This window comes from Akanthomyces muscarius, chromosome 2 (genome assembly GCF_028009165.1).
Source record: "Akanthomyces muscarius strain Ve6 chromosome 2, whole genome shotgun sequence".
Classification (NCBI taxonomy): Eukaryota; Fungi; Ascomycota; class Sordariomycetes; order Hypocreales; family Cordycipitaceae; genus Akanthomyces; species Akanthomyces muscarius.
In genome coordinates, this window is record NC_079242.1 from 3,389,189 (window position 1) to 3,411,795 (window position 22,607).

At 52.0% G+C, this 22,607-nt stretch overlaps 9 protein-coding genes across 9 annotated transcripts; 4 read left to right on the forward strand and 5 right to left on the reverse strand.

Moving 5' to 3' along the window:
• Window positions 1–2,671: 2,671 nt before the first annotated feature.
• Window positions 2,672–3,652, forward strand: LMH87_004254 (uncharacterized protein; the record flags this gene model as incomplete). Its single annotated transcript, XM_056195444.1, has 1 exon — window positions 2,672–3,652. The coding sequence occupies one exon, from the start codon at window positions 2,672–2,674 to the stop codon at window positions 3,650–3,652; it is 981 nt and encodes a 326-aa protein (XP_056049072.1).
• Window positions 3,653–4,771: 1,119 nt separating this feature from the next.
• On the forward strand, window positions 4,772–7,000 carry LMH87_004255 (uncharacterized protein; the record flags this gene model as incomplete). Its single annotated transcript, XM_056195445.1, has 2 exons — window positions 4,772–6,294; window positions 6,409–7,000. The coding sequence occupies 2 exons, from the start codon at window positions 4,772–4,774 to the stop codon at window positions 6,998–7,000; spliced, it is 2,115 nt and encodes a 704-aa protein (XP_056049073.1).
• A 414-nt stretch (window positions 7,001–7,414) lies between these two features.
• LMH87_004256 (uncharacterized protein) lies at window positions 7,415–8,377 on the reverse strand (the record flags this gene model as incomplete). Its single annotated transcript, XM_056195446.1, has 4 exons — window positions 7,415–7,440; window positions 7,510–7,732; window positions 7,821–8,269; window positions 8,347–8,377. The coding sequence occupies 4 exons, from the start codon at window positions 8,375–8,377 to the stop codon at window positions 7,415–7,417; spliced, it is 729 nt and encodes a 242-aa protein (XP_056049074.1).
• A 466-nt stretch (window positions 8,378–8,843) lies between these two features.
• LMH87_004257 (uncharacterized protein) lies at window positions 8,844–10,548 on the forward strand (the record flags this gene model as incomplete). The annotated part of the gene is made up of 2 exons (XM_056195447.1): window positions 8,844–9,448; window positions 9,504–10,548. The coding sequence occupies 2 exons, from the start codon at window positions 8,844–8,846 to the stop codon at window positions 10,546–10,548; spliced, it is 1,650 nt and encodes a 549-aa protein (XP_056049075.1).
• Window positions 10,549–10,742: 194 nt separating this feature from the next.
• On the reverse strand, window positions 10,743–12,571 carry LMH87_004258 (uncharacterized protein; the record flags this gene model as incomplete). Its single annotated transcript, XM_056195449.1, has 3 exons — window positions 10,743–11,931; window positions 12,042–12,379; window positions 12,428–12,571. The coding sequence occupies 3 exons, from the start codon at window positions 12,569–12,571 to the stop codon at window positions 10,743–10,745; spliced, it is 1,671 nt and encodes a 556-aa protein (XP_056049076.1).
• A 463-nt stretch (window positions 12,572–13,034) lies between these two features.
• On the reverse strand, window positions 13,035–14,424 carry LMH87_004259 (uncharacterized protein; the record flags this gene model as incomplete). Its single annotated transcript, XM_056195450.1, has 3 exons — window positions 13,035–13,523; window positions 13,788–14,107; window positions 14,403–14,424. The coding sequence occupies 3 exons, from the start codon at window positions 14,422–14,424 to the stop codon at window positions 13,035–13,037; spliced, it is 831 nt and encodes a 276-aa protein (XP_056049077.1).
• Window positions 14,425–15,946: 1,522 nt separating this feature from the next.
• Window positions 15,947–16,278, forward strand: LMH87_004260 (uncharacterized protein; the record flags this gene model as incomplete). Its single annotated transcript, XM_056195451.1, has 2 exons — window positions 15,947–16,094; window positions 16,157–16,278. 2 exons carry the CDS (start codon window positions 15,947–15,949, stop codon window positions 16,276–16,278), a joined length of 270 nt encoding a protein of 89 aa, XP_056049078.1.
• A 1,064-nt stretch (window positions 16,279–17,342) lies between these two features.
• On the reverse strand, window positions 17,343–18,200 carry LMH87_004261 (uncharacterized protein; the record flags this gene model as incomplete). The annotated part of the gene is made up of 1 exon (XM_056195452.1): window positions 17,343–18,200. One exon carries the CDS (start codon window positions 18,198–18,200, stop codon window positions 17,343–17,345), a length of 858 nt encoding a protein of 285 aa, XP_056049079.1.
• Window positions 18,201–19,854: 1,654 nt separating this feature from the next.
• On the reverse strand, window positions 19,855–21,731 carry LMH87_004262 (uncharacterized protein; the record flags this gene model as incomplete). Its single annotated transcript, XM_056195453.1, has 3 exons — window positions 19,855–19,951; window positions 20,041–21,482; window positions 21,543–21,731. The coding sequence occupies 3 exons, from the start codon at window positions 21,729–21,731 to the stop codon at window positions 19,855–19,857; spliced, it is 1,728 nt and encodes a 575-aa protein (XP_056049080.1).
• Window positions 21,732–22,607: the final 876 nt, after the last annotated feature.

Below are 22,607 nucleotides of genomic sequence, written 5' to 3' on the forward strand. Positions count from 1 at the left end.
TTCTCTCTGACTGGCGGTATTGCTCTGCATGCTGTCTGAGCCAGTCCAGGTGTTGTTAGAGAAGCTTGCAGAACACTGAACCTTTCCTGTACTACGTTCTTGGCTGCTTTGCAAACTGACACGCTATCATTGACCACAACGTACCGCGATGCCAGTAGGTTGTTTGGCTGATCCTGATTTCGGCCGCCGCGAATCAGCGAAAAGACGACACAATGGGGCGGGATACACCCCCCGCTGCTGCAAGACTCCCATATTGCATGCAGCGACACCACATCAGCATTTCCAAGCCCTAGACCGAAGAGATCGAGCCCAGAGGGCGAAACTTCTTTTTTGACTCGCTGGCTATCGTCGGATGCCGACTTCCGCACAAGTCTTGGGCTGCAAGCCGCTCAGAAAGGGAACAAGACGGCTTTTCCTGCCGACGAGACCCTATACACTGAACGCTATTGGACCAGTAATAAAAGACACTTTGTGGGCTCGGCGGTTTTGAGATCAACCAGGCTGAATAGGGCATCCAGCGTGGTGGCTGTGCAAGAAGCCAGCAAAAAGGCACAATGAATATTGGCTGCGCAATTCCGAGTTTGCCGTGCCGACCCAACCAGCGCTCCTTGCCTGCTTGTCTTTACGGGGTCATGGCCGAAACGTATTTGTCTACATACTGGGATGAAGGTTGGCCGAAACGTGGCATGTTGGCCAGGGATGGCGCGCGAGATTGCCTGCAACGGATGGGGCGTCGCTGGAAAGCAAATAGGAACCGGTGCCGGTCATGCAAAAGTACGGATCCCTCGTTCTTCGCAGTGTTGGCGATAGGAATCCACACAGCTGGGGAGCAGGAGCAAAATCCATTTTCTGCAGGGGATTTGTGAAAGTTCGTCCCGACTATCTAGGCAATCTCGGTGTTCGGGTTCCCGTTTCGGCATCATTCCGCAATATTTCCGACAGGGATACTCGGCGTATATCTTCATCAGACCTTTTCTCACACACGTGGAAATTGTTTGGTAGCTGGGTTTCAACGCATGTCTGTTATCGCGGTGACCAAGGTCGTGATGCATCATATCTCTCTTCTCTTACAAGTTTGTCCATTAGGCTTACACCCTCCCGAAGCGCGATCATCGCATCATCAATTTCGGCCATGGTTTATCCCAGCAGCCTAGTTTGCCGTGTGCCGAGTTAAGCTTACACGAGCCTTTGACGGCCCTTAATTCTTATGCGCAGCGTTTCGCTCTGCTGCGCAGCAGCTGCAGGCCTTGTCAGCTCTTACACGCGTTCTGGCTTCGATACTCGAGCCTTCGGTTCGGCTCGGGAGATGATGCCCTATTCGGTCCAAGCCCCTGCTACATTACGACCAGACGCCCGACCCTCGAACGTTTCATTCTTTCGTACTTTTTTCTTTTCTCGTAATGCAATGGAGACGCCGGGCCACGGTCATCTTGCGTCGCTAGCCTTGCCGTCCCAACCGATCCCAGTCCACACTAAAAACTTACTCTCTTCTCCAGAAAAAAGCCCAGTGGCTGCATGGAAGGGGGTGGTGTGTAAATGGTCTTTCGATTGGAAGCCACCCTGGGTTGGAAGGATGCCTCTCTGGTGCCGTGGCTTCCGGTCGGGGTGGGCAGGGGGGGAAAAGTACCTTAACAGTATGCTTTATGCTTATTGTGGGTGAGAAGACCGAGTTGCCCTTTTGGCATGTCAGCTCCATTCGTTGGCGACGCTGGACGCGATGTGGGGGACATGGAAAGACGAGCGATACACAAAAGAAGGTGGCTTTCGTGGCAGTGTCTAATTTCGTTACTCCTTGTCTTGTAAGAAAAAAGGCAGACGTGAGAATTTAACGCAATAGTTTTATCACGTTCATTTTGCATCCTTGAATTTATTTTCTGGCGGGCAAATGCACTGCTTTCTACGCCACTCAGAGGAACGTAGCAGCTCTCTCTCTGTCTACTGATGAGCGATCCTGCAGCAAATGCACGAAAAATATTTCACAGTGCAGTTTAATAAACACAGAAGGTGTGAAAATCGTCCGTAGTGACGCCTCAGTGTGACCAAAGGGCATGCACCCAACCAGCCAGCCAGCCTCATTGTAGCCGAGGCGCAATCGTAATGAAAACGGTTGATTCGTGGGGATATGGCCAATCACGACCAGAGGTTGAGCGCATTTACCCCAGAGAGGACAGGTACAAACTCCCAGGCAGCAACTCTGTACTAACCGAGGTACCACTACCTCGGACGCTTAGCGTTCATGGAAGAACAAGCATTCTGTGCGCTGCGGTCTGCTCCATAGGGAAAAATGCAATTTATATCTTGGACTCGTCTTAGGCTTTGTTGAATTCGCACTTTGAAAAACTCTACCTCCTCTTGGCAATGGTCTATTATTGCTGCAATGCCCGTGCTTGATGCCCAGTTACCTCGGATCGTTGTCAGCCTTGTGGCTCTCACATCCAAGTATTTCTACTACTCAGCCTCCCCAAGCAACCAATCAGGCTGCGTAGTGACGCTGTACGCCCGTCCAAAGTACCTGGTATGACGGAGTGGCACACGACGAGCCAGCCTTGCTGCAGTTTAGATACTCCGCGCGGCTAGCACCGACATCGTAGCATATTCATTTCATCTAGGCATTGTTCCATCTTGAACCGCGCAAAAACACCTCCTCAGAAACCTACCCAGCCTCGCCGACATGAACGGTGCCTTTTTCACTCCTTCGTCGCACAACCACCACCACCACCATGGGCACCGCAGTCGGAGCAGCAATTCGGACCCCGACGCAGGCCCGGATACAATAGACGGCATACCGCAAACACCTGCAAACATCACAGTACCTGTCCCAGAGCAGAGTACTTCGGCGAGCCGGTTGTCGGTCTCGGACAATAGAGCGTCCGGTGCTGATGGCCTGCCGTCCTTTACCGAAGCGACCGGCGCACCAGCTTCAAACGTAGCCTCAGAGGTGGCATCCATCAACCCAGCTCCCACGCCCGTTTTGGACAGCCGCGTCGTCCTCCGCGTAGGCGAGAAGCAATTCTTCACCACGCGCGCCACTCTCGCCGAGAGCCATCTCCTCACGGCGCTGCTGAGCACCGAGGCGACGCAAGACGGCGAGTACTTTCTCGATGCCGACCCCGACATGTTTAGCCAATTGATGCGGTTCCTGCGCACGCGCCGCTTCCCGCTGTTCTACGACCAGGCGTCGGGCTACGACACGGCCAAGTATCTGGAGCTGCTGGTGGCGGCGCAGTTCTACCAGATCCCCACGCTGGAGATGTGGCTCACAGAGGAGCGCTACCTGGGCGCCATGAACATTGTGTCAGAGTACAAGAAGTATAGGCTGTTTGGAACCGACCAGATTACGCGGATGCATGAGCTCTGCTGGGACAGAGAGGAGCAGGGCCGCGTCCTGACCATATCGGAGACGAGAGGCAAGGCGCATGCATGCCCGAAGAAGTTCTGGCGGCATGATGGCGATCAGGGGAAATGCATGAAGGCGAGGTGCTTCCAGCTGCGCTCCAGCACCACGGTGCCTGCTCCTTTAAACAATGTCGTGGTGATGCGACTTGTCGATATGACTGCGCTCGTGACAAAGGCAGAAATTCGCGAGAGTGTCTTGTCGGCGGGTGCGTATCCTGATGGACCACCCCCGTATGAGAACGGGGGCGACGAATGAGATGAAGAGGGGAACATGTCTTTTCCGCAAGCGAAGCTTTTTTCCCCAGCATGTTTGTAGCTTTTAGTCTTGAGAATATATGAATTGCATCATTTCTGACACGGCTTACAGTACCACCCAGCCATTCTTCTTCCAAGCCTGCCGTTCCTCAATCTCTTTGTACATTGCAGTGGCTACTTTTAAACCAAGCAAATGATGACGTTGGGAGCAAGCATGATGAGGAACAACTGTTCATCAAGAATGCGCCGTGTATAGCCAAGTTTGCTTTGTGATGGTGAGAATGAGCATGTTTGCTACATAAGCCGGAACAACACACATCAACTCGATACAAGGCCTGATATGCTAGAGATGTTTGAGACGGATTCTTAATATGGGAAGAGACCTTCGTCGCAAGTTGTTGGACCATGGCAGACAGTATCGAAGTTTCTGTTTAGTTGGACCGCGGCCTGATTGTGCACTGGTCGCCTTGGCTTTTGATCGACTTCTGGTTCGCACCACATTCATTCGAGGGATGAAATACTCATTATAGCATATCTCGAAAGACCGAAAAAAAATAAAAAATTCAGATCCTTTACTTCTGAAAGCACATGTGATGTAGCTGGCAGATTGAAGGGGTTCCACTGACAACCGCCACCAGCCAACCAGTCGTGCCACTGCCAGGCAGCCAGCAGCCAGCAGCCCGCAGCCCACCCACCGTGCGCCGCTTGTTGCCACAGACAACGGCACTATTTGTTCACCAGTGCAGCGAACAACACCAGAGGCTGACTGCCTGCCCACACGGTGCTTTTTATCTTTTTGCCTCGCCCAACATTTCATCGCCACCTGGCCGCACGCTGGCCTTTTTCTTGCCTTTTGGCATCTCCTTCTGCTGAGCAGCTGAATTGTCTTCTTCAAGAGGACAGGATTTCCTCATCTGCCGCCCTTCATTTCCATAGGCTGCCAATCAGCTCCAGCCCGTCAATGACCCGTGTGCTTTAGCTTTGTCTCAGGTTCCCCAACCCAGAGCTGCACATCGAGTGGCCACGCTACGCAGGTGCCATTCCTGATTTCTACGATCACCTCCGCGATACGACGGCCTAATCCTTCCAAGCCATCATCGTCTAATAGAATTTGCCCCTCATGTCCGACGCCGACGACTACCTGCAGGATGGGTTTAACCCGCGCAGCGTCACCATCCCGCGTTTGCGATCCATCCTTGTCACGCACAACATTGATTATCCATCCACAGCAAAGAAGACACAGCTCGTTGCTCTGGTCGAGGAGCATGTTCTGCCCCAGGTCCCCAAGCTGCGAGCTCAGCGCGCTCGCGCAAAGCGTTCCAGTCTGGGCATCGTCAATGCCGGCAGCGCACAGGACAACGGGCTTTGGGATGACGACGAGCTGTCGCCTCCGCGTCCTAACTCCCGACGTTCCAAGTCTCCGCGCAAAAGTTCTGCGCGCATTAAAGTCGAGGAAGAGGAGCCGGCCACACCTATATTCCGCAGTGAGCCGAAGCGTAGTTCCCGCGCTTCGCGCTCCGTTAGCAGACAGCTCTCCCATGGCCCCGAGGATGATGCCCACCTCTACGCTACGTCGGTCGCTTCTCGACGTTCCAGCCGCCGGACTGTCACGCCCCAGATAAAGCCAGAGCCTGAGCCCGAACGCGAACTCGAGCCCGAAATCGAGGAAGAGGAAGACTCTGAAGAATCCGAAGAAGACGAAGAAGATGACGACGAAGAGGAGCCAACACAGTACGAGGAAGACTTGAGCGTCTTTACCGACGACAATCCCTTCCAAGGCGGAAGCTCGCCACCTCCTGTGCAAACGCCTAATCGCCGACGAACTGTGAGCGTCGAGCCCGTAAAGAGCGCAAAGTCCGCTCGTCGTCGCACGGCGGCCGGCCCAGAATCGACCCGAGCTGCCAGGCGGTTCGAGATGGCGACACCCCCTAGTCGCTACAAAACGCCCGATTATCTACTTGAGCCGGGCGAGGAATTCACTCCTGACGAGCAGCTCGAGCTTGAGGATGAAGCAGCTAGCGGTGACGCGGCAGCTGTGCGTCGCCAGGCCGTTGTCAAACATAAGCGCCGAGGCAACATCAAGACACCCTTCTTTGTGCTCCTGGTCTCACTCTTTGGCGCCTACCTTGCCTGGTATCGTCAAGAGAAGATGGCTGTTGGCTACTGTGGCCTTGGTCGGCCTGCGAAGCAGCTGATTCCGCCAGAGATTCCTGTTCCAGACGTCATCATGCCCTTCATTGAGCCTGAGTGTGAAACGTGTCCCCAACACGCCTTCTGCTACGAGGACTATACCGTCCGTTGCCAGGAGGATTTCATCTTGAAGCCGCATCCTCTCGCCCTTGGCGGACTTGTCCCTCTGCCGCCAACTTGCGAGCCTGATAGTGAGAAGGCTCGGCGTGTGCAGGCAGTTGCAGACAAAGCCATTGAGGAGCTCCGAGATCGCCGCGCAAGATATGAGTGCGGGGAGTTGACAAACGACGCTGGCGAGCAGGAAGACTCCCCCACGATCGCCGAGGAGGAGCTTAAGGCTACTGTTAGCCAAAAGCGCAACAAGCGTATGAACAGCCAAGAGTTTGATGAGCTCTGGGAAGCCGCCATTGGCGAGATTACTGGCCGAGATGAGGTCGAGGTTCAAGCGACTGAGTAAGTTGACCATTGTTCTTTATGTTTCCGCTGTATCCCCTTCCAGCAGCGCCTGTCCCGAAAAGCCTACATTCTGACCAGATCCACTAATCAGATACCAACCTGATCCTACAGATCGCCCGATTCCCCCGGTGTTCCAGACAGAAGAATATCGTCCACCTCTCTCGCTCGCCTTCCGTTCCGCTGTGCGATCAAACGATCCATCCGCAGCGGACTGGCAAGATATCGATTCCCAATTGGACTTTTGAGTATGCTTGCACTTGGTATATTATATCTAAGAGCCAGCTACCGGAAGCACCGCGCCACATCTGCTCAGATTCCATCCCTTGTGGACACCGTGCTAGGCAGACTGGCCAACCAAAAGGAGCTTGGCGATGAGGATCTAGATGAGCCGTACCTGTTCCTACCAAACTTGCGCGATGACGTTCTCCGCTCTGTACACTCGCTGGCCGAGAGAGACCGCATCTGGCAGCGTGTGCGAGCTGTGGTTGAGCAGAACAGCAATGTTCGCACAAGCCAAAGAGAAGGCCGCAGTGGCGAGGTCGGCCGCGCCTGGGAATGGATTGGCCCCAGCAAGGGCGAAGGCGCGAGGCGGCGACGAAGCGGGCGAGTCTCGTGGGCGCCTTCAGATATGGGCGCAGACACGCCTGAGTCGAAGCCAGACATCGAAGTAAAAAAGTGGGAGGAGCCGAGGCCCATCTACTAATTGGAGAGCAGAGTAGAGGTTCCGGGCCTGTGTTTTGTTGGGCGTAAATGTACATTTGTATGGTTGTATCACTGTATTGCTACCAGCTTGATTCTATATTACCAAATCTTAATTTTTCAAATCTATCTCTTCATTGGTGCAAGTTCCATGTTGATCCTTGTTCAGTTCTGGTTTTATGCTGTGAGGCCGAAACTTGTCTTTTATCTCGTGACAGGATTTCGCCCAGAAGGTAGGCACTCGGAACATCAGCCACACCATACACGATACATGCACGTTGTCAAACGCCCAAAATATTATAAGTGAGACTAGAGTCTCGTTGTATTGCTAATGCACAAGTGTTGATATATGCACAAAGGGTGTTGTGACAAAAGGAATAGGTGGACCTTGGAATCTATTCTAGACGAAGCTGCCCACTTATTGGGCCTTGGAGCTGACAATCTCTGTAAAAGCAAACGGTCGATTAGCGAGGGGTCATTTTACGAAGCGCGTTTGTGCGGGTTGTAACATACTCTCGACGTCAGCGACGCTCTGCTGCAGAATCTGCTGCAGAACCTTGGGGTTCTCAAGCTCCTTCTGGACCTTGGCGATGATGGACTGAGAGAGCTCCTTCTGCTGGCGCTGTTTGACCTGGCCCTCGTAGCGGACCCAGGAGTCGAGGACAGTCTTGGCCTCGGCGGCCAGGGCAGTCTTTTGCTCGAGCTCGAAAGCCTGAGCCTCGAGCTTGGCGGTTTCCTGCAAGACACACGTGCACGGTCAGCAATCTATCATCCTCGGCTCATCGCTTTTTCCATCCAAGTTCCGTCACAAGTCTGTCGCTTACCTTGGAAACCTCAAACATGGCCTTGGTGATGTCGACGACGCCGCTCATCTGCTTGACGTCGTCGATGCGGGTCTTGACGGCCTCGGTGTGGTCGGCACGGGCCGAGTTGAGGATGTTCTTGATCTTGTCGTTCTGGCTCTGCGCCCACTCCTTGTAGGCGGGGCCGCCGTACTTGATGAGGCCGCCCCAGACGGAGAGCAGGCAGACGGCGATGACCGTCTCCTCGTTCATGACATAGTACTCGCTGCTGAGGGCGTAGATGCTGAGCGCGGCGCCGGAGCTGAGGATGGCCGTCTTGCTCGCCAGGCTGCTGCCGGGGAGGCTGTCGAGGATGCTCTGGGCCTTCTTCTTGGGCTCCTCGGCGGGCACGTTGCTCGCGTGGCGGGCGGAGGCGGCGAGAGCAGGGAGGGCTCGGCGGGTGACGGTAGGTCGGAGGTAAGGAGCAGCGCCTGTGTACGAGGCCGAGCTGGTTAGTATCGCGGCCCATTGGGCGCGGAAAAGTCGATGGGCGCGCGGATTGACATACCGGCAGCGCTTCGCGCCAAGCGGAAGGCCATTGTGAGATGATTTCGACGGGGGTGGCGGTATGGGGTAAACGTGTCGATGACCGGGAGCTGGTAATGAGGTTTGAGGTTTTATCGCGCTAACTTCTCGGGATGCTGAGGAGGATCACGTGATGTCGTTGCTTGTTTACTGTGCCGAACGGCTGGGCGCTGATGACCGGCACTCAGCGCTCTTCAGCACTGTGTTCCAGCGACTTTAGCCGATCCTTTCCCGTAGTTGGCCCACTTCTACGGCCTCGTCGCTGATTGGCCCAAACTTAAGTGCCTGGTAAAGAATTCAATGAATTTTTGGCTTATCGATTCAACTTTTTTTCATCCCAGTTCCCTCTATTTGCAGTTTCAGCAGCATTACTCAATAATCTTCAGAGGGCTTGTAGCGATCCAAGGCGCAGCTGCTGCATTGTACCGGAATAATTATACTCGCCAATTTCGGACTGCTCTCGCAGCTTGAATTCTCGCCATGGCTCCTTCCGGCCAGGCAAGCAGCGTCAAGCGCAAACGCAGCGCTCCCGCTGAAAAGGTTAGCAAGCGTCAGCGCGCCGCCTCCAGCGAAGATGAGGAGGACCCGAATGCCGAAATCCTCCTCATGGAGCAGGGAATTCTTGAGTCAAAGAAGAATTACAACAACATTGCTGTTCTTCTGCGAAAGGCCGCAGACTTTGAGTCTGGCAACCCAGAGGCCATGTTCTCCACCATCGCCCTCTGTCGCATCTTTATGAGACTCATGGCTCAGGGATCCCTTGTGTCTAAGAAATCTCAATCGGAAAAGGACCAGGTTGTCGTTGGGTGGCTGCGGGACCAGTATGGCCAGTTCAAGGACGTCCTGCTGGATCTGCTCAGTGAAGACGATGTTGCCGCTACTGCTCTCACGCTTTGCATGCGAACGCTCAAAGCGGAAGGTGAATGCCTCAAAGACAAGTCAGACTATGCTTTCCCTCGCGACTTTCTGGGAAAGATTGTCAAGAACATTATTGCAAGCGAGAACGACGACATTCGCAAGATCTACATCGAAGAATTTGCCGAACAGTATGACGACATCCGCTACTATACATTTGCCTCTGTTGCGTGAGTATTTGCGATGTCCCCTCCGGCTTTTATCTCTACTGACCATGGAATTTAGTTCTGCGATCAAGGATCTTTCAGAGGACGAGGGTGACCTGAAGTCAAGACTCTTTGAAAGCGCCTTTGCTCTCATCTCTGTACTGGATGGTGTGCCGGAATCAGCAGACGAGCTGGAGGACTTTTATATCCACAAGCCCGAGAAGAAGTCGCATTACTTGCGACAGCCCAACCAACACAAGAAGCAAGGCCAAGACGCTTGGCTTGCCCTGATGAATACTGTTCAAACCAACGACCAACGCAAACGCCTGTTGGCACTGATTTCAGATGTCATCGCACCATGGTTTGCGAAGCCCGAAATGCTCTCAGACTTCCTGACAAGCTCATACGACGCAAGTGGATCCATCGCACTGCTCGCCCTTTCTGGTGTCTTTTATCTCATCCGAGAGCGCAATCTTGACTACCCTTCTTTCTACCCCAAGCTGTACTCTCTCCTCAACAGCCAGATTCTGCACTCAAAATACCGCGCGCGCTTCTTCCGACTTTTGGACACATTCCTTGGCTCGACGCATTTGCCTGTAGCTCTCGTTGCCAGTTTCTTGAAACGACTCGCCCGCCTGTCACTGAACGCGCCTCCAAGTGCCGTGGCCTTTGTCATTCCATGGATATACAATACGCTCAAGAAGCACCCCCAGTGCACATTCATGTTGCACAGAGAAACGACAGATGATGCAGTGAAGAAAGAGCTCCGGGAGCATGGCATGGAGGACCCTTTTCTGGCCGACGAAAGCGACCCGATGAAGACGAACGCCATCGAAAGCAGTTTCTGGGAGCTTGTCCAAATGCAGTCACATTACCACCCCAACGTCGCCACGATTGCAAAGATTGTATCGGAACAGTTCACCAAGCACTCGTACAACATGGAGGATTTCTTGGACCACTCCTATGCCAGTTTGTTGGAGGCTGAAATGGGCAAAGAAGTAAGGAAGGCGCCCGTTGTCGAGTTTCACATCCCGAAGAAGGTGTTTTTGCCACAGGAAGAAGACTCCGGAGTCCCTGATAACCTGCTGGTGAAGCTCTGGGATTTCGAAACTGTCGAGGCTTAGTGGCTCTAATGGTGAAGACGAAGGAGAACCGGAAAAGTGTATTTGACAAGGCATAAGCGATATTGTTTGCATAATATCTGGAGTTTATTTTGTATGGGGTATTGTTTTGTATATAAACCTGGCGCATCTCTTCAGAATCTATACATGAGACTTTTATAGCCACACGAACCATGCTATAGTTCAAAGCTTGCATCCTACAGCTTCTTTTCCTGGGCTCGATTGCCATCAAGGCCAGTCTTGACCTCTGTATGTACTTCACTCATGACATGCTTTTTGACAAAAATGCACGAAACGACACCGACTGCGCCGAGCGCGGTGTACAGATACCAAATATGGCGGATACTATCCGAGAAGGCATTCTGCATCACGCGCTGGTGCTCTGGGTTCTGAATTGTCGCCACCAAAAGCACATTGGCGCCGGCATCGCTGCCTTTAAAGGCGTCGGTGATGTTGGAAGGGAGCCCGGCAGCGACAAGACGCGGTTGCTGTACGTTCATTCCATTTTGGAAGAGCACGCCACCGAGCACGACTGCCACAGAGGCTGACATACTTCGGATAAACCCAAAAGTGGCTGTCGCGGCGGCTGTCTGCCCGCTCGAGACGTTTGCCTGGAGTGCCAGCAGTGGCGGGAAGAAGAGCATGCCCATGCCGAAGCCAAGGATGATTTGGTAGGCGATGATTTTGGCGAGAGACGAGGAACTATCAAAATCGATAAAGAGACCAATGCCAAGAAGTACAAGGATATTTCCAAGGCGAATGATTTCAATGTAGCGGCCTGTCTTGTGAATCACGAAACCGACGGCGCCGCTCATTAACGAGGAGCTGATCACGATGGGAAGAAGCAGCACACCAGAGTGCAGGGGCGACGCGAGTCTTGTGGCTTGAAAGTACAGCGGCAAGAACCAGCCGCTACCGGTGACAACAGCGGAGTGGCAGAAGGTGATGATGAATATGGCCGAGTTGTGCGCCTTTTTGAATATGTCGAGAGGCATCAGAGGCATTCTCGCGAAGCGTGCCTCGCAGTATATGAAGAGCGGCAGCGTGATGACACCAAACACCAGGAGGCAGATGACCTGCGCAGAGTTCCACGCAAACGTCACGCCGCCAAAGTTGAGTCCGATAAGCAGCATGAGGGCGATGCCGAGGACGCAGACGGTGCCGCCCCAGTCAATCGCCTTGACGCCAACCATGGGCGACGTGCGCGGGTTGTGTACGTCGAGGAAGAGCACGAGTACGAGGAAGGCAAAGCCAGTGAGGGGAAGGTTGATCCAAAAGATCCAGCGCCAGGAGAGGCTCTGCGTCAAGGCACCGCCAAGAATTGGTCCTACAGCACCCGCGATTGTCCAGACAATCTCGAGCAGACCGAGGAAGAGACTGCGGCGTCTGTATTCGGCGTTAATCGATTTCCCGAAAAATTGGGAAAAGTGGTATAAGAAATATGAGAAAAATAGGTAATGATTGAATCGCAGTACTGAAGTAGGTTGCAAACGTACCTGACGCTGAAAATGTCGGAGATGATGATGTTGACCATCTGCAGCATGCCACCTCCGGCCGTGCCCTGGATGGCCCGTCCCGCAATCAACATGGGCATGTTGACCGCCGTCGCACAGATGATGGAGCTCCCAAAAAAGAGAACCAGAGCCGACAGGAGAATGGGCTTGCGGCCCCAAATATCGGACAGGTTGGCCCAGACGGTGGACGCCGCCGCGTAGCCGAGCATGTACGCGCTGCCGATCCAGACGTAGCCCGCGGCGGAGTGCAGATCCGACGAAATGGTCGGAAGCACGGTAGAGACGATGGAGCTGTCCAAGGCGGAGCAGAATAGGACGAGCTGGTATTGTTAGCGGGAGGCGGCGGGCCTGAAGCGAGGGGGACGTACTGCCAGTGCCATCATGACCAGGAAGACGCGCAGGCTGCTGCGTCCCTCCATGGTTGGCGCCTCCTCCATCGGCATCACCTGCAGAGCCTCGCCCATGTCTAGTGTCGGGTCGCCGGCCTGGCTGAGAGGCTCGGTTTGGTTCATGATGGTGTTACGAGAGTCGGCAGGTAAAGAAGGGATGTAAGTCTTTTTTGTACAGCGCAAAAATGTCGAGAGTGAGGTATTGGGGGAAAATATGGCAACCTTCAACCACGCACGCCTTTCGATGTTACGAGTCCCCCCGCTTGTCAAAGCCTGGTGTTTAATATATGGTCGATATGATTGGATCTGGGTAGCGAACCCGGGGAAAAGTTGGATTTAGGCGAATGCCGGTTTTCTTAGCTGAAGGGGCTTTGACGCTAAACTTTAAGTAAACGAAACTAGTCAACTTAGGGTTGCTTCTTCAATTTTGCTAACTTTTTCTCTTCTGAACGATACTTGGAGATGTGACTCATTTCCAAGGTACTTCTCTCCAGACATGCAATTAGCCAATTGAGTGGAGTGGCTTTTGCTCGCAACCTCTCTGCGAAAGTGCGCGTTGTATGATCTGCTACATACAGCCATCTCGTTAACGTGGTGCCTCTGTAAGAAGCTTGTGTAATCGTGTGTCTTTTCTGTACTTGATCAACGCCACCTCCCTCCAGTCTGCCCAGAACGTGGTGACACCAAACACCTTCAGGATGGCCACGGCTAGAGGCAAGGCGTCTGACCAGTTCGGCTCGTGGGCCAAGCCCCAAAAGAAGCGTCGGACCTTTTCATCGACGGCAACCAGATGACAGCTTTTCTCAGAGATGCCGCTTTCGCGCATGGCGTTGGCGAGGAGGTGGCCATCGGCGCTGAGCGAAACCTGGCCGTGGCACGACCGGGGCATGTCCACCGTGATGAGCGACGGCCTAAAAGCTTCTCGACGGGGCACAAATTTGGCCATTTGCCAGTCGATGATGCCGGTGATGTTGAGCTCGGGATCGACAAGCAGGTGGTCGCCCTTGGCATCGACATGCTTCAGGAAGAACTGTTCCGGGGTGTCTTCTTCGGGTACTAGCTGCGGGATGCTGCCCTTTAGAAAGCGGTTTATGAGATTTGCATCGACGGATTACTCTGAGTAAAGCTGTCTGTCTGCGATGAGCTCCAATTGCTGGTCTATAAATGCAGTGTAATAGGCTTTTGAGTCCGCAAATGGGCCTCTCGGATTCAGCACCAGGGACCTGTCGCTTGCAACCGCCGAAAGCTGGAAATTGTCCCGGTGAATGATTAAAGACCCTGCCAGTTGGAGCGGATATTTCTCGATTTCAACCATGAAGTTGGCAAGATTCTTCCAAACCTTGGAAGTTTCCTCTGCTGTTGCCGTCTGGCGGATCCAGGGCTTCCCTATCAGCTCTTCCATGAGAACGAAGCTGACGCCAACGCCGTGGTCATGACCAGCCACGCCGTATGCGTAGACCTGAGGAGCCTGCACAGACGTATATCCGAGAAACTTCAGAGTCGCATACTCGCTTTTCACGAGGTAGCCGACTAGGTCAAGGGGATAACCGGCAAAGTAGTGACCCGAGGCACGCGCAGCAGCCACGCTGGTGGACTGCCTTTGAATCGGAGACGGGCGTGGTAGTTTGTGCACCCAGTGAGATTTCCAGTACCAGATAACTGCATGTTATGTTCAATGGTGCAAGGCTTGCCACCATTGAGGCGTTGCGCCAATCTGTAAACAGCATCGTCGTCAATCATATCCCGGAGGTAGGAGAGTTCGGCTGCCTGCTGTGCGTGCCAAATGCGTTCATCAGGGAACTGCGAGCCGTTAAAGTTGATGTGGCTATCCCGAAGTCGAGGAAACGGTGGAAATCGTATTCTGCAAGAGTGAAAGCCGATGGACGAATGTGTGGCGCACAGATAACGGCAGCCGCTAGTTCTGAGGCTTGGACTTTCGCAATCTGGCACATACAATTAAAAAATCTGCCAGTCATTTTCGATGAAAATTAGTATGTCGGGTTTGTTTTCGACCGGTGAAAAAGAGAATGAGGCGCCCGGTGAGGGTTGGGCGGCGCGAGGACGCCTTTCTACATGCCCGCCTGGATTCGTCACTGTGCCACACACCGGAACTGGCGAAAGCATTACTGGTGAAAACTATGTCTGATTAATTAGACGATGATAATTACTTATTTGACCGTATTTCGGAGTGAAATGTGCAGTCAAGCATGGCACCATCGCTGTGTGCAACGGAACGAACAGGGATTCTGTACCCTCGACGTAACACGCACTCGGACCACTTTAAAAAAAAGAAAGTGAGAAAAGAAAAGTTATGGTAATGGGCGCCGTTAAAGTAATATGAAACCCCAGAGATGCCGATATGAGTGGCATCAATCACTGCCTGTGCTTCCACCCTGTAGACGACGCAGTTCTCCGCGCAGCTCTTGCCGTGGATGTCGCACGTATCCGCGCACAGAGGGCAGTATACGCTGTGGCTGATGTATGTTGCTTAGACAGAAACCGCAAGGCAACTAATAACGTTCCATGTCTACTTTAATATACCCAAGCCTTTCTTTGTCTTGTAACACAGGGAGTGTGTTGCAGTAGATGCCGCGTGATCTGTACTAGCCAAGTCGGGTCGCTTCTATTCGCTTTCCGCTGGGACAACTGCCATAGGCGTATCGATAATCATGGGACCATATATGGCAATCGAATAACATTGTTGCATGCGTTCTGTTGCTATCGGTGTCCACTTGTGGCAACATTCAGCACGACGTTCGCGCCGACCGATGCGACGAGACTGAGGATCGTGAGAAGCGCCCGACGCAGCATAGCTACGTCGTATACCTGGGTAGGGATCTTCTGCACCTGTATATTCGGATTCAAAATTAGTTTGAGAAACGAGGTAACAAAGTATAGATATCTAAGCTTGAGATCGGGGAACACTCAGCCGTGAAAACGTCCTGCATGCCTCCTCGAAAATCGCAATCTGATCCTGCCGGCGCCAATGCGTCTTCCAAACAAAGACGGCGAGAAACGATTACCATGAAGAGAGGTGAACCAACATTGAATCACAAAGACCGATCATGAAAGTGCGAGAGCATCTTGTGAATCTTTAACGTGACGTCATGTACAGCACTGCCAATGACGACTCACGATCTACTCGGGCCATCGAGCATCGCCATAAAAAAGTAATGACGAAAAAAGGAAATCAGAGTGCCAAAATATCCCTACGATCCTGAACAAAGGATATCACATGCAGATCGTGCAGGCAAAGGGCATGCGCTGCCGCTTTTTTGTCCCTTGTCGGCGTTTTCCATGACGACATCTGAAGGAGCTGTAAGACATTGCTTTTTGTAAATTGGTACATAGCAATCAAAGTATAAATGGTTCTTGCTCTGCTGCTCTCTTATGACTGCTAAACGCATCCACACCTTCACTTCTCTCCAACCATTTTCCCACCGAGTCGGCCGCCTATCCCAAAACCTTGCAACATCCTCTCCCCACGTCGAAGAAATTATGTCTGACGAGCGCTCCTCTGGCCAGCCGGCTGCCGAAACCGCCGACTACGTTACAAAGGGGCAAGAGTCTATCCCCGTGCAGAATGATGACGCACCGGTAGAGGACCCTATCGATGAGGCAGAGGCGGACACGGACAAGCAACTTGGTAAGTCAACAAGATGTCGGGCTTCTGCGAAAATCTGTGTACATTGCTAATAAAAGTTCCAGAACAAGATGATGAGGAGGCAATTAGCGAGTCGAATATCTTGGACGAGAGGACAAGAGGCGCCAAGCCTGATGCAGGATCCTACGAAGAGCCTAGCGACACCGTGCCAGAATTGGAGAATTAGGACTTGGTTAATTTTATACTGAATCCGATTTTTATCGCATATAAGAAATAAGTGTAGATATGAATTAGTTTATGAAGCCTCGAGCGTAAGAATGTGCGGCGATAATCCATGGCGACGGGTTTGAACGGTTGGCAGAGGTTCTTCCCTCACGCCGAGCTCTTCTACTTGCCTGCTATATCGAGGGCAAATATTACAAAGCCGATGTCCGCAATTCGTTGTTCGGCTTAGTGATATCTTTTCATAGCCAACCAGTCCGCATCCGCGTCATCGCGCAGCTCAGCAGTCGATTACAATATGTCCACATCACCTACGCGATTACTGCTAGACCTTCCGATCCTCTCTGCGCCTATGGGGAGAGCTATCCATTTCCCATCGCCTGGCACCTTTCTAGAACTTCAATAGACATGATGTGATAATTGCTGTGCTATTTGTTGAAGCGAGGAATACGCAGGCAAGCCATTAGTAAAAGTGTGCTCGAGACAGTTTCATGTAGTATGAAACCTAAAGCTCCCTGGCGTGAAAGGGTCGACAGACTGAGACTCCATCGTTCTGCAGGACTGGCAAAAAATCGAGCCGGCCAAGTGCACCATCATGCGTAAACTGAATAACGCTATGACTCTGAGACTAAATGAAGCTTACATGCTCTTGCGGGCAAAACAACGCGCAACTGATCGATTTGGATATTTCCAAAGACGAGGTACTCTACAAGTTTCAGAAACAAGGTAGAGAGCAGCAGTTATCCATACGGTCGGTAAGTGCCAGGCAAATGGGCTAGCGCCAGCGACTCAGCACATGGACGCTGCAAATTGCAGAGTTTCATCGTGAGCCTGGATCTGACAGTGACCACAAATCGAGGCTGCCAGTACTTGCATCTAATATATCGCTCAATGCGACGAGCAATGGCTCATCTCGAATAATATCTGATGACACAAAAATAATGGTCCGCTCGCAATAAAAACATCGAGAGATAAGAATAAAATTGACGCTCTAATGAAGACTGAAGGCTGCAGGCGTGGAAAAATGTACTTCTTCATAAATCAAGGAGATGGCAGATGCAAATTTGACTAGTCCTGGTAGTTGTCCCAGTCCTCTACCTTCTCAATGTGGCCGCTTGCCATGTGTACTGTGCGATTGGAATCGGCGATAGTTTCTTCGCGGTGCGCGACCACGATAATCGTACAACCCCGAAAATAGCTCACCATCATCTGTCGTACTATCTGGTCCCGCCAGGTGTCCACACTGGCTGTCGCCTCATCCACTAACACGAGCCTGCTGTCAGTTAACCGACGACGTACAACAGCTCGTGCGATGCAGAATAATTGCCTTTCTCCCTGTGAGTAGCCGGCATCTTCTAAGGAAGCTTCCAGCCCACCTTTCGGTTGTAGCTGCTCCCAGATTCCTAAGCGTACAAGAGTCTCTTGAACGATCTGGTCCTTTCTCTCTAACTCGGCCTTCTCTTTTTCATCGCGAATTAGATTCATTTTATCAGGCCAGGTTTTTTCAAAAGGCAGTAGATTGTCCCGGATTGTGCCGTCCAATTCCACCACGTCTTGAGAGATGGTAATGATACGAGAGCGAAGTTGATCGGGCTGCGCCGTGGATATGTCCACTCCGTCAACCTCAATCGTGCCTTCGTACTCTAAGAATCCCAATAGTGAATATAACAGCGAAGATTTGCCGCTTCCTGTGCGTCCCATGACACCGATCTTCTTTCCTGGTGGAATTTGCAGAGACACATTTTGGAGGACAGGAGGCTGCTGATCTCGGTTGTCGCTCTTATATCGCGCGACCACATTGCGGAATTCAACTTTGCCAGTCTGAGGCCACTTCTCTGGCAGATCGATTGTTTCCTTCCTGACTTCTGTCGGGGTGTTGTTCAGGAAGTCCTGCAAACGTGACAGTGATCCAATCGAAGTTTCCATGACTGTCCAACGCAGGACACTCCTGTTAAAACTGGTGCCGAGGCTAATCAGATTTAGGAATGCAAGACCTGCCGCATTTTGAGAGCTTGAGTTTTTGATATACAACGACAGTATAGCAAGAATGACTCCAACTGACGCAGCAAGAAGGTCTAGAACAAGACCTAGAAGAGCCTGAGCGCACAAGAGAAAATAAAAAGGCCGCTGTGATTGATCAAGCAGCCGTAGGAACTGCGAAAAGCAGTGCTGCTGGCAACCAAAGCCTCGTATATAGACTAAGCCGGTGGAACTTTCCTTTAATGCTGTAACGAGTGGCGCTTGTGACTCGATATCAAGAAGGCGAAGCTGGCGTGATGTCCTGAGATAATATCGCTGTATCAAGTAGATAGCGAACACTACAACAGGGAGAATGGCGGTCATGTAGGTCGCGCCAGAAAGAATTGCTCCCATTTGAACAAGTGTAGTAAAAAGACAGTAAAACGTTGAGAAAACCGCACCGGGTAGGCGTTTCGAAAGCAATTCCATGTCTTGGCTGTATCGATTTAGAAGAGAGCCAGTGTCGGTGGTGCTCAAGAACCCCAATGTAGCTTGCGTGACAGCGCCGGTCAGTTGTTCATGCAAACGGTTAGAAGCCCGCGGTGCCAGTATCAGAAATAGAGATAGCAAACAAAGAGCAGCAAAGAAACCAGCAGATGCAGATATAAGGGCATAGCCGACAAGATATTGTCTGTTGGCGGGGAAGAACTCGATCCACAATCTCATGTAAATGGTGGGAAATGATTCCGCAATGGACATCACCATGAGAAGCAGCATCCACAGAGACAATATGATACGTCCAATGGCATCGATCCATAACAAATACAACTTCGCGTCTCCCCGTTGGCGAGGATCTCTCGCACGTTGAACTCCAACAGTATGACTGGCAGGCATTTGAATTGGTTTTTCCTCTGCCTTTTCACCCTCTTCATTGGTACAACCACCTCCGTGTCCGAGAAAGCCATCATGAAGCAGTTGCTTGACCTCCATCCGAACGTTGCCGTTTGGCTCGCAGGCTCTATATGAAACATGTCCATTACCGTCGAGGAGAAGAAGACTGTCGGCAATGTCGAGACATTCGGGCAGGTAACTGGAGAGCACAACTGTACAATTCCTCTGGCGTAAGAGGCCCCGCTCGCCACAAAGACCGAAAAGAATGTCAAGAGCGGTTCTTTTATCAAGAGCACTGAAAACATCATCCAAAACAATTACCCGTGTCCCGGCATCGACAGCATATACAGCTCTAGCAATCCCAATTCTTTGACGCTGTCCGCCACTTAGGCCAATGCCATCGCTTCCAATGACGTATAAATCGCCGTTGGGCAGTCGTTGAAGGTCATCGAGTAACTTGCAGTACTCAAGCACAAGATTATACCAAGTCGGTTTATATTCGCAGGCCCCAACAATGCAGTCACGGACAGTGACGTTGGACAGCCAAGTCTGTTGACCGCAAATGGCAATAGATTTGACAGTCTCGTCCATATAAAGCTTTCCGTCAAGAATTTCCGTCTCGCCCAACAGGCTATGTGCAAGGGTAGTCTTTCCGGAGCTTGTAGGACCAAGCATTACCACAACCGAACACTCGAAAATAGAAAAATTGACACCAGAAAGTAATGGTTCTTTAACCCCCCGCGGGGCGATTGATGTGTTCTCGAAGCGCAGAAGGACGGAACTCCGACCGATGGCATGTCCTGTCACGTTTTGCGAATCCGAGAAGGCTGGAGACTCCGGACTCCCAATGTCGCATGGGACTCGCGGATCAGTGTTCTCATCTTGACAAAGAAAGCCGCGAATTCTTTCAAAGCACCCTAACATCGCCATGGCGGAAGGGTACATCTTGACCAGTTTTGCCAAGGGATCTTGTACGAGGGAAACGATACCAAGTATCGGATACACCATGTTCGCTGACATCTCCTCCCCGAATGTGTTCGTAAACAGTGCAGCCGTAACGACGATCACTGGTGTTATCATGTCCACCATGATGGCTGACCCTAGCGACAAGGATTGAATGACGCGGTATCTCTTGGAGGCGGTAGTCTCAGCAACTCGGAGATGCTGTATGTATTCGGCTATTTTAGGCCCCAGTCCTAGACTTTTGATTGCAGGGAGCTGCGAGAGTGCCCGTGAGGTCTTTGCCACTCTAGCCTCAATGCTGAGATTCCAAAATCGTAGAGCTGGCCCCAGGTTTTTGCCGAATATGACGCCCAGTATTGTTGTGGTAACAAGTGGAATGAGGATAACCAAGCAGATCTCCTTGGTGAAAAAGGCCAGAAAATACATTCCTAGGCCAGATTCAAGAATAGAGAACGGGATTTCAACCAAGTCAGGTAAACCCGTGACAATACTCTCGAAGTCGGCACTCATGAGAGTTATGGCCGATTGCTTCCTTGCCTCGGACAATTTTAGCCGGTACGATTTGGCTGACATGTGGGAAAGCAGCGCGCCTCGCATTCGAACCACCAGGCGATTTTTCAAATGGGTGGTCACTGCTCGGGATACTGCAGCTCCACCGAATGAAAAGACTGTGGCAAGCACAAGACCGCCGCTCTTCTCGTCACTGCCAGATGAATCGTCAACAGAGCCTATCACGGAATACATGACGAATGGCTGAGAGAACGTGAACCCTGTCACGCAAAGGCGCGGAAGCACAACAATAAGTATGGCCCATTTCCATGCCATGCAGCAGGATATGAACAGCGAGTGCTTCTTGGACTGTTTAGGCAGCGGCCAGTGACGCGATAGCTCATTAGAGAGCCGTTCGGAATGAAACTGCGGTCCCAGCTTACCCAAGTCGTCCATGGTAAGCACGCCTCGATAAGCAGTATTCATCATCGGCCGTAGGAAAAGAAAAAAGGTCCTCGTAAAAAATCCACTTGTCTCTTCGCCGCCAGCGTTGCTGCGAACCTGGGGATCGATGAGCAGGCTGCTCTTCGGTATTTCTTCGAGGACCAACAAAATGAGCCGGGCTGCAGCTGTGGCCGCTGCAACACCTCCAGAAGCGGCCATGTTGCGCACAATATAGGAACGAGCCTTGGTACCATCAATGAGGATTCCAGTGGCAAGATATAGGCCAAGAATGGCAGAGGTTCGAATAGCATGCCGGTGCTCGACATAGACAACAACCGCAATGGCTACAGCAGCGGCCAGCTCTAGAGAGACAGCCGCATACGTAGCCTCGGTCCGATCGTAGGATGAACATCTTAGGGCCAAACCTGTACTCTCTAGCAGAATGATGAGGAGAGAGACGCACTTAACCTGTTAGCTTCACATCTCTCGGTTAAGAAGACAGTTTCAGAACGAGCCATGTACCAGTTTGACCCATAGCAGTCTGCTGCGGCGAATTTGAACAGGATTTTGGCAGTAGTATAGAACGAGAGCCGACGCGAAGAAGATGAAAGAGGCAGATGGAAGAATCTGGAGAATTGATTCTTCAAAGTACAAGCTCAAATCAGGGATAGCCACGAGCGGCCAGAACGAGCCGTCCCCAGCGAATAACATCGTACACCTAAGCCCTGCGGAAACAGCCAAAGACGTCAACGTTGGTATAGATGTCAAGGTCTGCGAAAGGTTCACTTCTGAGGGCTGGGATAAGATTGGGGTGTGCCGCCAATGCCTTTACAGTGGGCGAATGCGGGGAAACGCAAGGCTTAGGCTAACCAAAGCAACGCTGTGCTAGTGGTCCTCATAACGCTGCACTGCTGTTTGCCGTCGCAGATTATTACGAGGAATCGGGGAGGATGTAACATTGCGCGTATTCCAACTTTCTAATCTAGCCAGAGCGTCTTGGAAACGAGAGCAAATAAAATTAGAACCCTACGAGTCGGGCCCCAGCCCCAGCACTTCTTCGGGAGATTCATCTCCAAAGGTTTTGTAAGTATCTCCACCTTGACCGAGAGTAATTGCCAATCCTGTTTGTGGTTAGCACATTGGGGGTTAATAGCGGGATGCGCTACGAAACTCACGGGGCCGAGCGGAAGCGGAGCTGGCGAGAGCCACGACTACACACAAAAAGGCTAGGATCTGCCGCATGTCGTTCAAGGGGCAGCTTTGTCATAATGTCATGACGGAGGGAGAATAAGCTCGGTCGGGCACTGCAGCCCATGCATTTGTGGAAGTACCAACAAGACAGGGCCTGAGCTACATTGCCGACGCACATGAGTCTTTGTGTCGACCGATTATGTGTAGAGTTTCTTGTCCTGCCTTTTCGGGTAAATGAGCGCCAGGGCTAAAGAACTAGCCAGGGTTATGGAGAAATGGCTTCACGTGGGGCGGTTAGCCGGAGCCTGGTTGGAAGGGAAGACAGGCTCGTGAAGCTTCCTATGATACAGACGTCTTTCTAGCGCCTACTGAGTAAGCTGCTTGCTTTCAAGCTGG